At 38.1% G+C, this 16122-nt stretch overlaps 1 protein-coding gene across 6 annotated transcripts in view; it reads right to left on the bottom strand.

Annotated features, from left to right (window-relative positions):
• Positions 1–16122, bottom strand: part of pkp4 (plakophilin 4) — a 179678-nt gene that overhangs the window by 23833 nt on the left and 139723 nt on the right. For all 6 annotated transcript variants that reach the window (XM_063052287.1, XM_063052289.1, XM_063052288.1 and 3 more), the window contains one exon: positions 9360–9555. In XM_063052287.1, the coding sequence (XP_062908357.1) occupies positions 9360–9555 (196 nt within the window). The remainder of the gene's footprint in view (positions 1–9359; positions 9556–16122) is intronic.

The following is a 16122-nucleotide window of genomic DNA, read 5'->3' as shown; positions in this document are numbered from 1 at the left end:
CCAGGGTGGAAATGGCTAATAGAAGGGGGCATAACTTTAAGGTATTTTGGAGAAAATTATACAGGGACGTCAAAGTTATTTTTCTTACACGGAGAGTGGCAGGTGTGTGGATTGTACTACCAGCTGCAGATACCTGAGGGACATTTAAGATACTCTTAGATAGGCATACGGATGAAAGGAAAATGGAGGGCTACATAGGAGGGAAGGGTTAGATTGATCTAACAATAAGTTAAAGAGTCCGCACAACATTGTGGGCCGAAGGGCCTGTACCATGCTGTACTGTTCTATCTTCTAATCTACAATGATTCCAGAAGGAAACTCGGAAAAGAAATTAAAACCTGGTTATGGCCTTTCACTGCACCTGCTCTGTAACTGTAACACTTTATTCTGTATTGTGTTGTTGTTTTCCCTTGATGTACTGATCCGAACTCATATGTGTGGATGGCATATAAAGCAAAGTTTTTCACTGTATCTCGGTACATGTGACAATACAAAACCAATTTAAAATGGAGGTCAGCTGCATTTTATTTCATAAGATTGATTGCTGATGTTAAGAGGGCCATTCTATTGGAGAGATTTGATAGAAAATATTGATATATTCTTAGTGTTTAGAAGTTTTATGAGGAAATTTCATTGAAATGTATAATGTATTGAGAGGGCTGGGCATTTAGCATGCTGAGAGTTAGTTTCCCTTGCCTGGAAACTTTAGAACCAAGAATGACAGTACAAAATAAGGAGTCATCATTTGAGATTGAGAGATGAAAGGTTGTGAACCTGGAATATCATTCATCAGAGATCTTTGGATGCTCAGTTGTAAGCATTCTTAAGGGTGCAATTCTTGATTCTTGTGTACTACTGGAATCAAGCGATTTGGAATGGAATGATGCAGGAGGGATGAACGTCATAGAAGCCTAAAGAATCTGCATAAAATACACTGATGGGTCTTCGATCTAAAAAGTTATCTATTTCTCTTTCCACAGATGAGGACTGATCTGCTGAATATTTCCAGCATGTTATCTTCTATTCAAGAAGCAGTAGGGTCTGTTACTTTTCCATATTGTACGCATTCTAATTCAAGTTGAATATTTTTTCAGTTCTTTCTACATAATATGCATTCAACCTTCCATTGAACATCTCTCTACTGACCCTGGAAATGTTAATTGCCATTTGAAATGTCTGCAGCTTTTTTAAGTACATTGCTACTTATAACTCTGAGATCTCTCTTTTGCTCCTTTACTTGTCCCAGTACCAATCTCCTTGCCTTGGCATAAAAATTTCTTTTGTCAATGAAAAGTTTACTTATCTCTGCACTGGACTGAGGCTGTGACCTGCAAGTAATGGACTTTTGAATCGGCTGCAGTGATGCCCGGTTTTGTGAACTTCAGTTCCGAATGCAATTTACTTGTTTTTTTCTCCAGCTACTGAGTGTTTGACGGTCATTTTTTCTTTTAATGGGTTCTATTGGGCTTCTTTGTTTTGTGGCTGCTTGTAAGGAGATGAATCTCAAGGTTGTATACTAAATGTACTTTGAACTTCTAAGGCTACGTCCACACCAGACCGGATAATTTTGAAAATGCCGGTTTCACGTAAAAGCAATAGGCGTCCACACCAGGCATTTTTCAAAATATCTCCAACCACATTAGAACGGTTATTTGGGTGAATCTCCTCCTACCGGGCATGCTCAGGACACACAGAAAACAAGCGAAGAGGAAACAGTATACTTGGTGCACGTTTGTCCAGTTACAGACTAGAAAAACTTTAAAGCTGTTGGCTCTCGCACAGGAGGACTTAAAAGTAAAAAACAACAAATACTGGAGCGTACTCAATGATCTTTCAAAAGTCGATAGATTCTGGTATGGTTCCAGAGGACTGGAAGATTGCAAATGTCACTCCACTATTTAAGAAGGGGGCAAGGAAGCAAAAAGGGAATTATAGACCTGTTAGCTTGACATCAGTGGTTGGGAAGTTGTTGGAGTCGATTGTCAAGGATGAGGTTACAGAGTACCTGAAGGCATATGACAAGATAGGCAGAACTCAGCATGGTTTCCTTAAAGGAAAATTCTGCCTGACAAACCTATTACAATTTTTTGAGGAAATTACAAGTAGGCTAGACAAGGGAGATGCAGTGGATGTTATGTATTTGGATTTTCAGAAGGCCTTTGACAAGGTGCCACACATGAGGCTGCTTAACAAGATAGCCCACGGAATTACAGGGATGTTACATATGTGGATAGGGCATTGGCTGATTGGTAGGAAACAGAGAGTGGGAATTCTGGTTGGCTGCCGGTTACCAGTGGTGTTCCACAGGGGTCCGTGTTGGGGCTGCTTCTTTTTACGTTGTACATCAAAGATTTGGATTATGGAATAGATGGCTTTGTGGCTAAGTTTGCTGATGATACAAAGATAGGTGGAGGGGCCGGTAGTGCTGAGGAAACAGGGAGTCTGCAGAGAGACTTGGATAGATTGGAAGAATGGGCAAAGAAGTGGCAAATGAAATACAATGTTGGAAAGTGTATGGCTATGCACTTTGGCCAAAGAAATAAACGGGCAGACTATTATTTAAATGGGGAAGGAACTCAAAGTTCTGAGATGCAACAGGACTTGCGAGTCCTCGTGCAGGGTACCCTTAAGGTTAACCTCCAGGTTGAGTCGGTGGTGAAGAAGGCGAATGCAATGTTGGCATTCATTTCTAGAGGAAGAGAGTATAGGAGCAGGGATGTGATGTTGAGGCTCTGTAAGGCACTGGTAAGACCTCTCTTGGAGTACTGTAGGCAGTTTTGGGCTCCTTATTTAAGAAAGGATGTGCTGATGTTGGAAAGGGTACAGAGAAGATTCACTAAAATGATTCCAGGAGTGAGAGGGTTAACATATGAGGAACGTTTGTCCGCTCTTGTACTGTATTCCTTGGAGTACAGAAGAATGAGGGGGGACCTCATAGAAACATTTCGAATGTTGAAAGGCATGGACAGAGTGAGTGTGGCAAAGTTGTTTCCCACGATGGGTGAGTCTAGTACAAGAGGCATGACTTAAGGATTGAAGGGCACCCATTCAACACAGAGATGCGAAGAAATGTTTTTAGCCAGAGGGTGGTGAATCTATGGAATTTGTTGCCACAAGTGGCAGTGGAGGCCAAGTCATTGGGTGTACTGATAGGTATCTGAGTAGCCAGGACATCAAAGGTTATGGTGAGAAGGCGGGTGAGTGGGACTAAATGGAAGAATGGATCAGCTCATGATAAAATGGCAGAGCAGACTCGATGGGCCGAATGGCCGACTTCTGTTCCTTTGTCTTATGGTCTAATGGTATAGAGGCAACTGACAGGGAGTTCACGGACAGTATGACCCGGCTGACAACGAACATTGAAAAACTGACTAACTCTGTTGCGTTAATAAAGCACCTTGTTAAATGTATAAAACATGTCTGCATCAGTGTTATCTTGTATTTTCATACAATGTTACATTAGGTTGTTACACATTTATTGTCAGTGAAGTACTTGCATATATAGGTAAACCACCTTCATACAAGCAAGGACTGAAAACAGGGCAAAGTGAGTCTACTTGTTTATTCAGTAAGCTATGGGTCAAAGTATTTGGTAAGTACATTTCTAACTCTTCTGGCTTCAGTCTCACTGCCGTCTGTTCTGAAATTGCTAGGTTGTGTGGGGGGTTGCGTTCAAGAAAACAAGGAAATGCGGCGCTGCCGCCATCTGTTCCGGCACATCATGACAGAGTTTTTAAAAATATCCGTTTACCCCGTCCACACTGCTCTGCACAATCGGCGTTTTCAAATTTACACACTCTGGAGGGCGTTTTAGAACATCTCCGTTTTAGGGGGAGGAAAATGCCGTTTCAGTGTGGACGGAGGGTCAAAACGAAGAGAAAAGCTTTGGTTATGGATTTATCTGGTCTAGTGTGGACGTAGCCTAAGTTTGAACTTTGAGATCAGATCACTCCTCTTTCCCAGCTTATTAGAGACCTTCATTTTCTTCCTTCTTCAGTGCCCCATTCCCTGCCTGTGCTTACTTAAAACAGGTTATATAGGTTTTCCTCAGCTTACAAGAGGGTTAGGTTCTTAAAGAACTCTTTGTTGTGCAAAAATTGACAACAGGAAGTACAGTAACTGCAGGGAATAACAGCTGTCGAGAATGGTTCAAAAAGCTACTCAATATCCTCCCTGTAAATCAGAAACAATCTGCACTTGTTTTGACAAGCTGAAACTTACATATTAGTCATCTAATGGCCACTGTTGCCAGATGAAAGAGTACAGGTTCTCAAGAGAATTTTTCCACCATTTTAAGTAGCTTGTTTATTTCAAATTATTTTCCATTAACCCGAGCAAAAACACAGTTAAATATTACTTATTTTCACAGTCACAGTGTGAAACATAATCTTGAAATGTATTGCCTACATTTGTTGTACCGAATGACACCTTTGTTAAATGGAAAATTACATAAAGCCCTTTGTTATAGCAAAGAATCTTTCAGGAAATGATAATTAACTATGGGAGATCTAAATTGGAACAAATTTCCAGTTCTGAAACATAACAGATCTGAAAGGCTGATTCTGGTGATCCCCAACGCTAAAAATAAGCATTCGCAAGTGGGCACCACGATAGTGTGGTGGTTAGCACGATGCTATTACAGCTTGGGGTGTTCCCCAGTTTGGAGTTCAATTCCAGCATCATTCTGTAAGGGGTCTCTGTGTGGAATGAGTGAATTTTCCCCAGTTATTCTGGTTTCCTCCCATAATCCAAAGATGTACCGGGTACGTTAACTGGTGATTGTAAATTGTCCTGTGATTAGATTAGGGTTAATTGGGTTTGTTGGGGGTTGCTATAGCAGTGTGGCTAGAAGGGCTAGAAGAGCTTACTTTGTGCTGTATCGCTAAATTTAATACATACAGATTTTGTGCTTATATTTGAGTGAACATATTGCTCACACCAGGTTCTGAAAAATATGGTGGATAAATTTACCTTTGTGTGGTCATTTAAAGTTATTCTACAGTATGTTACTTCTATATTAACATGTTCCATATATTATTAAATATTTCACCTGCATTTAAAAAAGAACAATATTCATTTTCAGAAATGTATCATTTAGAGCCGTACTCATAAATAATCCTGGAAAAACAACTACCCACTTAGCTCTGTCTCTCTGCCTGTTCAAACTTTTCTTCTTCAACTATTAATCCACTTCTCTTTTATGAACTCTATATTCAGCTTTCACTACCATCTCTTATAAATCATTTCATGTCTAAATATCACTCTGCATAAATCATTTTCTACTGACTTCCTAAACATTTTCCTGGGGACTAGGTAAAATTTTCCCCAGTTCAATTATAGTTCAGAGAACCCCCTCCCCAACCTGCAATCACAAGTTCTTTACAGGCCTTATTTCTTAAATCATAGAAGACAGCATGAGAAGGTGTTTCTTCTCGTACATAGTCCTGAACTTGATGCCATAATTTCAGAACAGAATAATGGGCTGCCTATTTAAAACAATGGGGGAAACTCTTTTTTCAATGAGTGCTCAACCTTCAGAATTTTCTATCACAGGTAGTTAGGGAAGTCAAGTCATTGAACATACTCAAGGTTTGAAAAATAGAGTCCTGAACTTCAGTGGATTTGAGACTTATAGGGAACAGGCAAGAAAGTGTAACTGAGACCAGAATCAGATCAACGATTATTTCATTGAAAAGTAGAGCCAATTTACAGAGTCATATGGCCTACCTTTGCTCCTATTTCTTACGATGAGATATCAAGGGAGTTTTTCTATTTATTTTATCTCTACTACTTGCCAATTAATTCTAAAAAAATTTGGAAAGTGATCGTTCCCACACTATTTTGTTCATTGAAGAAATCTTATCTGCACAACTGATTATTTCTGGTTGGGGTAATGAATAAACTTCTGCACAGTACTGTAAATAAAAAAAAATGAACACAGGATTCCTGGCAGGCCCATTTAGGTGGCAAGGTCTTTCATAGATCATAAGATTTCATGATAAACTTTCACAGACTCAACTAAATCAGAAAGTGCTGAGCTCTACGATGTTGAGCTATTGGAATTCTCTAAGGAATTCCTGTTATAATTCCTTGTAAGTTCCACTGTATTAAAAATCAGTAGAGATTGAGTATTCCTTATCTGAAATGCTTAGGGTCAGAAGTGTTTTGGATTTCTCATTTTTTCCAGATTATATAATGAGATAGCATGGGATCACCACTATTTCTGACTCTGAATTTATGTGCTACTGGTAGGCAGTCTTTGTCGTACACTTGTTCATCACACATATGTACAGATGCAGCCATTCAGCATGTTAGACTTGCATCAGTGATGATCTCGGCAAAATCATCAAAGAATTTCCCTGTGGCTTTGTGATCACCAGACACTTTTCATCACCACAAATCTTTAAAAATATAATGCCGTGTCTTTTCTTAAATAGCTACAACCTGCCTGTTGAATATTCACAATTATCTTCAATTTTGTGTTGACTGTGGAAAATTTCCCAATAAAATGAAAATAGCTAAGGTCATTCCAATATACAAAGCTGGAGATAAACATGTATTTTCAAATTATAGACCAGTTTCTTTGCAAGAAAGTTAAATGACTTCATAACAAAACATAATGTACTCTGTGAACAGCAATATGGTTTCAGAAAAAACAGAACCACTACAATAGCATTAATAGATTTTGTAGAAGAAATATCAAACGCTATAGAAAGAAATGAATACACAGTGGGAATATTTCTTGATCTAAAAAAAGCATTTGACACCATTGACCATAAATTATTATTAACAAAATTAGAAAGATATGGTATTAGAGGGGTGGCATGTGACTGGTTAAGTAGTTATTTGGAAGACAGGTATCAGTACGTACATATAAACAACACGAATTCAAAACTCTTGAGGGTAACGTGTGGGGTTCCACAAGGTTCAGTGCTTGGTCCATTGCTGTTGATTTTGTATATAAACGATATATGTATGGTCTCTCAGACATTAAAATGTATATTATTTGCTGATGATACAACTATATTTTGTAGTGGGGAACATCTGAAACAACTTTTGGATACAGTGGAGAAAGAATTAAAAATTATAAAGAAATGGTTTGATACTAACAAATTATCAGTGAACCTAAGTAGAACTAAATTCATAATATTTGGAAATCGTGTATCAAACTCATATAGTAAACTTAGAATAAACGATGTTGAAATTGATAATGTATCTGAAACAAAATTTTTAGGAGTGGTAATAGAGAATAAATTAAGCTGGAGACCACATATAAATTATGTCAAAGCAAAAATGTCAAAATCTATTGCAATACTGTACAAAGTGCAAGATTTCTTAAATCAGGAATCTTTGTATACATTATACTGTTCACTTATAGTCCCATACATGACTTACTGTGTAGAGGTATTGGGAAATACATACAAAACAAATACAAACTCAATTTTTCTACTCCAAAAGAAAGTCATATGAATTGTAAATAAGACAAGTTATTATGAGCCAACCAATTTATTCAGCTAAACACCTTAAAATTCAGAGATTTCGTAGATTATAAAATAATACAAATTATGTATAAAGTAAAAAATGAACAGCTACCACAAAGTATCCAAAGGTTGTTTAAAATGAGAGAAAGTCAGCTTGATTTGAGAGGAACATGTATATTTCAAAAACAAAGAACAAATGTAAAAATCATTGTATTTCAGTCAGAGGGGTGAATCTATGGAACAGTTGTAGTGAGAATTTAAAAATATGCACCACACTTAACAAGTTTAAAAATTATTTAAAAGTAATTTAATGAACAAATATAAAATACATGATTTAAAATGAATGGGAGTAATGTACATAAATGACAATTAGATTTGGATTTTGTGTTAAAGGATTATGAAATTTTTTTGTTTTGATGTGATGATTGACGCCAAATATGTTGTACAAGTAAGAGGGGTGGGCGTAATAAGCTGTAGCTTCAGCCTACACTCTTTTGGTCTGTTTTAAAGAATATCTGTTTTTTTTGTAATTTATTAAATGCAATAAAAAAAATTTCAGTTTGTTGTGATAGATCTTCGCTTGTTTCATGATCAGTATACTGTTAACCAGCATACGTTCATTCAGACGCTGACGAATCCACTCTTTCAATACACATGAAATCTTCATCTTTTCGCTTTATGCAGCGTTCACTTGTGTTCATTACATACTTGAGGTCACTTCTCAGAACTGTCTGTGGTGCACAGACCTGCGCATCACCTGGGAATCTTCCCAACACATTATGGAAATTTCCCACTTGTGACATCATGTCAGCACTCAAAAAAATTATGGAGGTTTTCGGATTTTGCAATTTGTATAAGTGGTACTCAACCTGTACTATAAGAAACTATTAAAAAAGCCTTTTACTCTGGGGATACAAATGGGAATAAATGTTTTTACATTGCGTTTTAAGAATGCAAATTCAGTAAACCAAACCAAAAAGTTAGACAGGCGTTATTTTTTAAATGGCAGCATCATAGAGAGCAGGAATCAACTGAGAAAAGTGAAATTAAATGTTGTGTCTTGTGTATAATCTGTATTCAAATAGGGTTACACCAGTCAATAGTACAAGCTTTCCCATTTGCTGCAAATTTTCCTAACTATAAATGATATTTAGTTCAGGTCCATTATCTATTCCCAGTTTAAAATAAGGAGACTGCATGACAATTGTAACAATATTTGTTTCAGGAATCAAAAAAAAAATCTATTTGGCTGCAGCTAACAACTTCAATAACCTTTGGTAACATGTGTGCAAGTGTACAACCTGCTAAGGCTCTGATGGACAGATAGGTTAAAAGTCTGTGTCATAGGAAATTGTCCAACTTTTTCGGAAATGGCTTGAATCTTTAAATCACTCCTGGCAGTCATCACCTGGTCAAATATCAATAAGTACTCAGAAAAAAATCATAGGTCAAAGAAAGGCAAAATAAATTATTAGATGAAAGCTTTATGAACTACATGTTACAAGAGTTGTTACATTTTAACCTTATTATGCTGAATATTTTTTCAAAACCCTGTCTGTTTATTTATTTAATTTGTTGAGGTACAGTACAGAATAGGCCCTTCTGGCCCTTTAAGCTGTGTCGCCCAGCAATCCCCTGATTTAATCCTAGCTTTGTCACAGGACAATTTACGATGACCAATTAAACTATCAACCGGTACTTATTTGGAATGTGGGAGGAAACCGTAGCGCCAGGAGAGAACCCACGCGGGCGCGGGAGAACATACAAACTCTTACAGACAGCGGCGCAATTTGAATCTGTGTCGCTAGTACTGTAAAGCATTGTGAAACAGAGTACTCATAACATGATGGGAGATTTATTTCCCAGTTTTGTACTTGCCTCTCTCCCTTCCCTTTTGTAATGTTTACGAGTTTCTCAACCCCTCCAGCATCAGCTAATGCTTTGGCATTCTCCATATTCTTTATAGTAACCTCATGTAAAGCACAGCATACAGCAGCAACAGTGTCATCTGAAAGCATGATTAGTGTTGAGCCTCCTGGGAGACGATGCACAAGATCCCGCATTGCATATTTGCCTGGAGGAAAGGAAAAGTTCAAACGGAATTACTAGACAATATTAATTTATTTCAACGTGTCTCTGTGCTCAGCAGTCCTTTCAGTTACGCACATAACTTTAAAAACAAATAAAAAATAGACTAAAAACTTCAAAGCTGTTGAAAAAAAGCCCAGAACCCTACTAAAACTATATATTTTTGATAGTAGTTTCACAAATAAGGAAAAGCTTGTTTGTATTTATTTATTTAGAGATACAGCGTGGAATAGGCCCTTCCGGCTCTTTGAGCCACGCCGCCCAGCAATCCCCCGATTTAACCCCAGCCTAATCACAGGACAATTTACAATGACCAATTAATCTACCAGCTGGTATGTCTTTAGACCGTGGGGGGAAACTGGAGCATCCAGAGGAATCCCACGTGGTCACAGGGAGAACATACAGACAGTGGTAGGAATTAAACACAGGTTGCTGGTACTGTAAAGCATTGTGCTAATCACTATGCTTCCGTGCCAGCCCAGTATTATCCATTTACATAGAAGTCAATTATGAAGAGAAAATACACAGACTAACCCCCCAGTTTTATTACAAATAATAATAGGAAGTGTTTTGTAGATGATTCTTCAATGTTTTGTACAATCTGATTTAACTTTGTGTCCATCACTGAGTAGAATATGTTTTTCCTTGCTTGCTTGGACTGCTCATCATACTGCTTCTCTTTTCTCTTTATTAATTGATAGAACAACCTCCCAACAGAGAAGCTGGTCATTAATTCAAATCCCTACTGGGTCAGAACAAGTGATGCTTTAACAAAACAAAAAAGTGAATAGCAATAAACTCTAAGTAATCACAGACACATTGGAAGGATTGGAATACAAGTGGCAGAAGAAATTTAATATAAACAAGTATGAACTGATGAATGTATCAACGTGGCACAATGTGGAATAAACAGTACAATTCCAACAGGAGTGCAGGGCCAGTGCAGCTTGGGTATATCCCTGTGAATGAGAGCACTTGGTGAACATACTCCCTACACACGCGCATTCACACTCTCTCACAGACATGGCCTTGTCATTCTGCTGTTATTGTGCTGAGTGTATGTACTTCAATGTCTTCCCCAGTATATTCTCATAATGGGTCTTAAACTGAGCTGATGCACTTGGGTTGGCTTTATGGTGCCTTTCCAGCAGAATATTCCACTGTTTAGTCATGGGGATGTGTAAGTATGTATATGTTGTTTGTATACTGGTTACAGATAGATACTTCTGTTTATTTTGTAACATGATTGTAACTACATTGTGCGTGCATCATATTCTAATTCATGTGTACTCTAAGTTAACTTTATTGGTAATTGAAGATGGTATGTCCTAGTGTGAAAAGAAGGGCTGATCGCCCTCAGTGGGAGAGGGAGATCGGGACAGTCACAAGTTCACATTTTGGACTATAATAAGTATGGAACCATTATTGTGTTTTTTGGTAGATATAATTTTGTAAATATTGGCACCTTTCTTTTCACTATTTTCACTAATTTCTGCAAGTTTGATTTTTGACGTACCTAATAAACACCCTTGCACTAAAGTGCAAAGCGACTCCAGCCATTTTTCCTTTGGTTATACCTTATATATCTAACAATCCCTTAAAATGGCAGGATATGATGAGAGACCAACAAGTGTAGCAAATGGAAACTGGAGACATGTAAATAGAGACAAAGAGCACAATATCAGGAATGATGAACCTATAAACAAAAGCAGTTAGACTAAAGCTGCAAAACTAAACCCAATTCTTGGATTTAGAAAGGATGTGAATGTCCTAGAGACAGTGCAGAATGAAAATACTAAAATACATCCCAGGATGAAGCACTTCAATTATATGTTTATATTATAGAAGTGGGCATGGTTCTCCTTGGAGAAGATAGTAGTGTGTAAGATCATGATGTATTTCGGGTAACCAGAAGGCTTGCATTAACAGATGGCTTAAAGACCAGCAGCACAGGTTTTAGAGCCAATGTGGAGATGTTTTATTTTGCCAAAAACACAACAGTTATAACCTGGAACTCATGGCCTGCAGCTGTGAATTCAGAATCAATCACGACTTTAAAAATGAGCAAATCTGCAGATGCTGGTACTGTACTCCAAGCAACACACACAAAATGCTGGTGGAACATAGGAGGCCAGGCAGCATCTATAGGAAGAGGTGCAATCGACGTTTCGGGCCGAGACCCTTCATCAGGACCAACTGAAAGAAGAGACAGAAAGAGATTTGAAAGTGGGAGGGGGAGGGGGAGATCCGAAATGATAGGAGAAGACAGGAGGGGGGGAGGGATGGAGCTAAGAGCTGGAAAGTTGATTGGCAAAAGGAATACAGAGTTGGAGAAGGGAGAGGATCATGGGACGGGAGGCCTAGGGAGAAAGAAAGGGGGAGGGGAGCCCAGAGGAAGGTGGAGAGCAGGCAAGGAGTTATTGTGAGAGGGACAGAGAGAGAAGAAAAAAAGGGGGAATGACGCATGAACATTGATTTCTCTAACTTCCGTTAATGCCCCTCCTCCCCGTCTTACACCATCCCTCATTTATTTTTATTCCCCCCCCCTTTTTTTCTTCTCTCTCTTGTTCTTGCTGATGTTTTTGCTGATCGTTCTTGCTGATGTGATTTGAGCTGTGTATTGCTGCACAGTCGTGGGTCAGCAGAGTGAACAGCAGTGGACTGAGCACACAGCCCTGGGTGGGCCCCCGTGCTCAGTGTGATGGTGTTGGAGATGCTTCTCCCGATCCGGACTGACTGAGGTCTCCCAGTCAGGAAGTCTAGCATCCAGTTGCAGAGGGACTCGTAACACATATTCTATGTGTTACCAGAATAGACTTCATCCAACAGTTCTACAATTTATATGAAAAACTGACTAATTTTATGAAAAATGCACCTTCCTTGTTCCTTAAGATCTTCTGAGCTCCAAGTCAGATGTGTGGTGACTTCTTAAAGGAAGGATCAGCTAGCTGGCAGGTCTGCACAGAACTGCAGTGTAGTTGCACAGTGTTATGATAGGAAAATGCAGCTGCAACTGAGGGTTCATGTCACCTACAGATCAAGTGGCTGGATACACTTTGCACCCCATTTTTTGCTAGCTATAGCTCGTGTATCCACCATGGTCCTATTCATTTGAATTGGGTTACTGACCTTCAGTGAAAAGCAAAGCAATTTGTTTCTCAGGTTGGAGGAACAACACCTTATATTCCGTCTGGGTAGCCTCCAACCTGATGGCACGAACATTGACTTCTCTAACTTCTGCTAATGCCCCACCTCCCCCTCGTACCCCATTCGTTTTTTATTTATATACACACATTCTTTCTCTCTCTCTCCTTTTTCTCCCTCTGTCCCTCTGACTATACTCCTTGCCCATCCTCCGGGTTTTCCCCCCCCTCCCCCTTTCTTTCTCCCTGGGCCTCCTGTCCCATGATCCTCTCATATCCCTTTTGCCAATCACCTATCCAGCTCTTGGCTCCATCCCTCCCCCTCCTGTCTTCTCCTATCATTTTGGATCTCCCCCTCCCCCTCCCACTTCCAAATCTCTTACTAGCCCTTCCTTCAGTTAGTTCTGACGAAGGGTCTCGGCCCGAAACGTTGACTGTACCTCTTCCTAGAGATGCTGCCTGGCCTGCTGTGTTCACCAGCAACTTTGATGTGTGTTGCTTGAATTTCCAGCATCTGCAGAATTCCTCGTGTTTACAATTTGTTTCTTGTTTGTTTTTTCTTTACTTCTCCATTTGTTAAAACATTTAAATATTAGCTAAGATTAAACTTTTACATTTCTAACATTTAACTGTCATTCATTCTTTGGGGCACTGTTTTCGTGGATGATTGCGAAGAAAAAGAATTTCAGGATGTATTTTGTATACATTTCTCTGACATTAAGTGGACCAATTGAAGATTAGCTTTATTTGTCACATGAACAATTTAATGTATTTAAATGCATTTATTCTTTTAATAATTTTTATTTAATTAAATCAAATTGATCTTAAATGCCTGGATAATCAGGCCTTGTTTGGCACAGGCTGGAACTAGGAATTATCTCCAACAAAGCAAATCAATTCTTTCAGATTCTGTTTATAACCCATGCTTAGCATATGTTTATTATTAAATATTTCTGTGCGTTATTAGAAACTGCAGTTCACCCCAGAGGAATATCTTCAGGGAGCCTAGCAAGATTCAGGTCTCTCCTGGGTTCACTCTTGAATAAAATATTGCCAGTCATTCCTACAGGCATCACAGTTTCAAGAACAGGTCCGTCATTTCCAGTTATGCTTCAGTTTTTGACCTCTATAAATAAATTTCAATTAACATCGTAATGATAACATATTTACCATTTCAGATGTGTCATTGCTTCAGTGATTTTAATTTATTACCATCAAACAGTTTTTAAGTGAATTTAGGTGAAATACTATCTGTCATTACTGTTTCTTTAAAATGCTTAATAAGTATTCTTAAGTTCTGTAAACTCCTAGAATTTATTTCCTTATTTCCACATGGCATAATTTACCAATAATGACTGCAGTTTGAAAGCCATATCCTTAACACCAAATGCATGGATGTGATGATATAAAATAAACATGAGGTTGGATTTCAGAGTAAAATCAAAATGCACAGTTTTTATAAATGATTTTAAGCTAAAATTAATAAACCAATAAACAACAAAGAGCATAGTGCTAAGACTTCAAAGTGATGTTCTCAGGCTGCTGGAATGGATGATACACTGCCAGATGAAATTTAACTTGATGGTGCATTCTGGTAGGAAGAACAAAGAACAACAAGACAATATACAATTCTAAAGAGAAGGATGGAACAGGGAAATTTGAAAAGTTCTTTGACACTGAAAAGATAGACTGATTGATAAAGTCTATATGCCTTGTATTGTACTTGTGGAGTACAAAATCAAGGTAGTAACACTGAGTCTCTACAAAACACTAGTTTGACTGGATCTGAATTATAACATCTAATAATGGTCAAAATACTTTAGGAAGGGTATGTGTGACAGAGAGAACGTGCTAAACACACTCCTTACACATGGGTATTTACACAAACACACACAAAAACATTGCCTTGTCATTCTGCTGTTGTGCTGAGTATGGGCACTTCAACATCTACCTTCTGGTATATTTTAATGATGGTTCCTAAAGGGTTTTGCTTTATGGTGCCTTTCCTGCCATACACTTCAGAATATTCTATATCTTTAGTATTGGGGGATGTGTAAATATGTATATATTATTTTTATACTGTTTTTAAGGTAGATATTTCTGTTTATTTTGTATAATGATTGTAACTACATTGTGGAATGCATCATATTCTGATTCATTACTTTGTGGGTAACTAAAGGTGGTATGTTCTGGTGCCTAAGAAAAATGGGGTGGTTAGCTCTCGGTAAAGAGGGCGTGAATGATTGAGTGGCCAGGAGTTCACAATGCAAATAGAATAGAGCAATTTATTGTGTTTTCTGGTAGATATCTTTTTGTAAATATTTGCAGTTTTCACTACATTCACTGATTTTTGTAAGTCGGATTTCTGTCACGCTTAATAAATACCCTTGCATGAAACTGCTAAGTGAATGAAGCCATCTTTACTTTGGTTAAAACCTATGACTAAGAACAGTATGAAAGCCCTAGAACTTATCGTTAGGAAGATATGAGAGCTGTGGAAAATGTATTTATTAGAGCTCTGAGAATGAGAGATTTCAACTTAATTGGGAGAAGATGGGATTGTTCTCATTAGATTAAACATAACCCAAGAAGAAATTTAATATGATGTGCAAGATTATAAAGTGAATGAAGAGCAACTGTGCCATGTGATGGAATGACTGAGAACCAGAAGATATAAATTTGAAATGGTTTGTAAAAGAAACAGTGAAAACAGTTGAATCATTTTAACTCAATGAATTTTATTTAAATAATCATTAAGTTGAGATACAGTAAAAAGGGGAGTGAGAGGGGAAGTGGATAGAAGGAGTGATTGGACATTGGTACATCAGGGATGGTTGCTGCTTCAGCTCTATTGACTTGGTCCAGTCCTCTGGTGTTGTCCATGTGGAAAATGCACTATTTTCTCATGAATATATGGGCTTCCCTGTCCTCTCATTCTTTTCTCACTGCAATCTTGCCCCACCCATACCTATGAGCTCTGGTATCTAAAGTGAGCAAGCATGGACTCTAGTAACATATTAGTACAATTACAATCATTGCCACACACTGCCTGATAGGAATTGCCACCATTAAGTATGAAATCCAACTTCGTACTGCTGTTATGAATGTGATCATTGAGCTTACTGGCTAAGTACAGTTTTACTGCAGTTAATAGAGAAATAAGGAAACTAATGACAACTGCTCAAGGCTCTGCTAGAATGCAATAGTTTTATTTCTAAGAAACCTTATGTTATAGTAAGTCTGTTATAGCAGAACAGGCTGTACTTGCCTTCAAAGAACAAAGTTAAATAAGTCTTCCTGCTCACGATTGCATTACACCCAATGTGGCACATAATGCAAATAGTGTTCCCCAATCCATCAATTGCACTATGGAAACACATTATAACAGAACTGGCTGCACTAGATTTTTG

Source organism: Mobula hypostoma, chromosome 6 (genome assembly GCF_963921235.1).
Source record: "Mobula hypostoma chromosome 6, sMobHyp1.1, whole genome shotgun sequence".
NCBI lineage: Eukaryota > Metazoa > Chordata > Chondrichthyes > Myliobatiformes > Myliobatidae > Mobula > Mobula hypostoma.
This window is presented reverse-complemented; position numbering and strand designations above follow the sequence as displayed.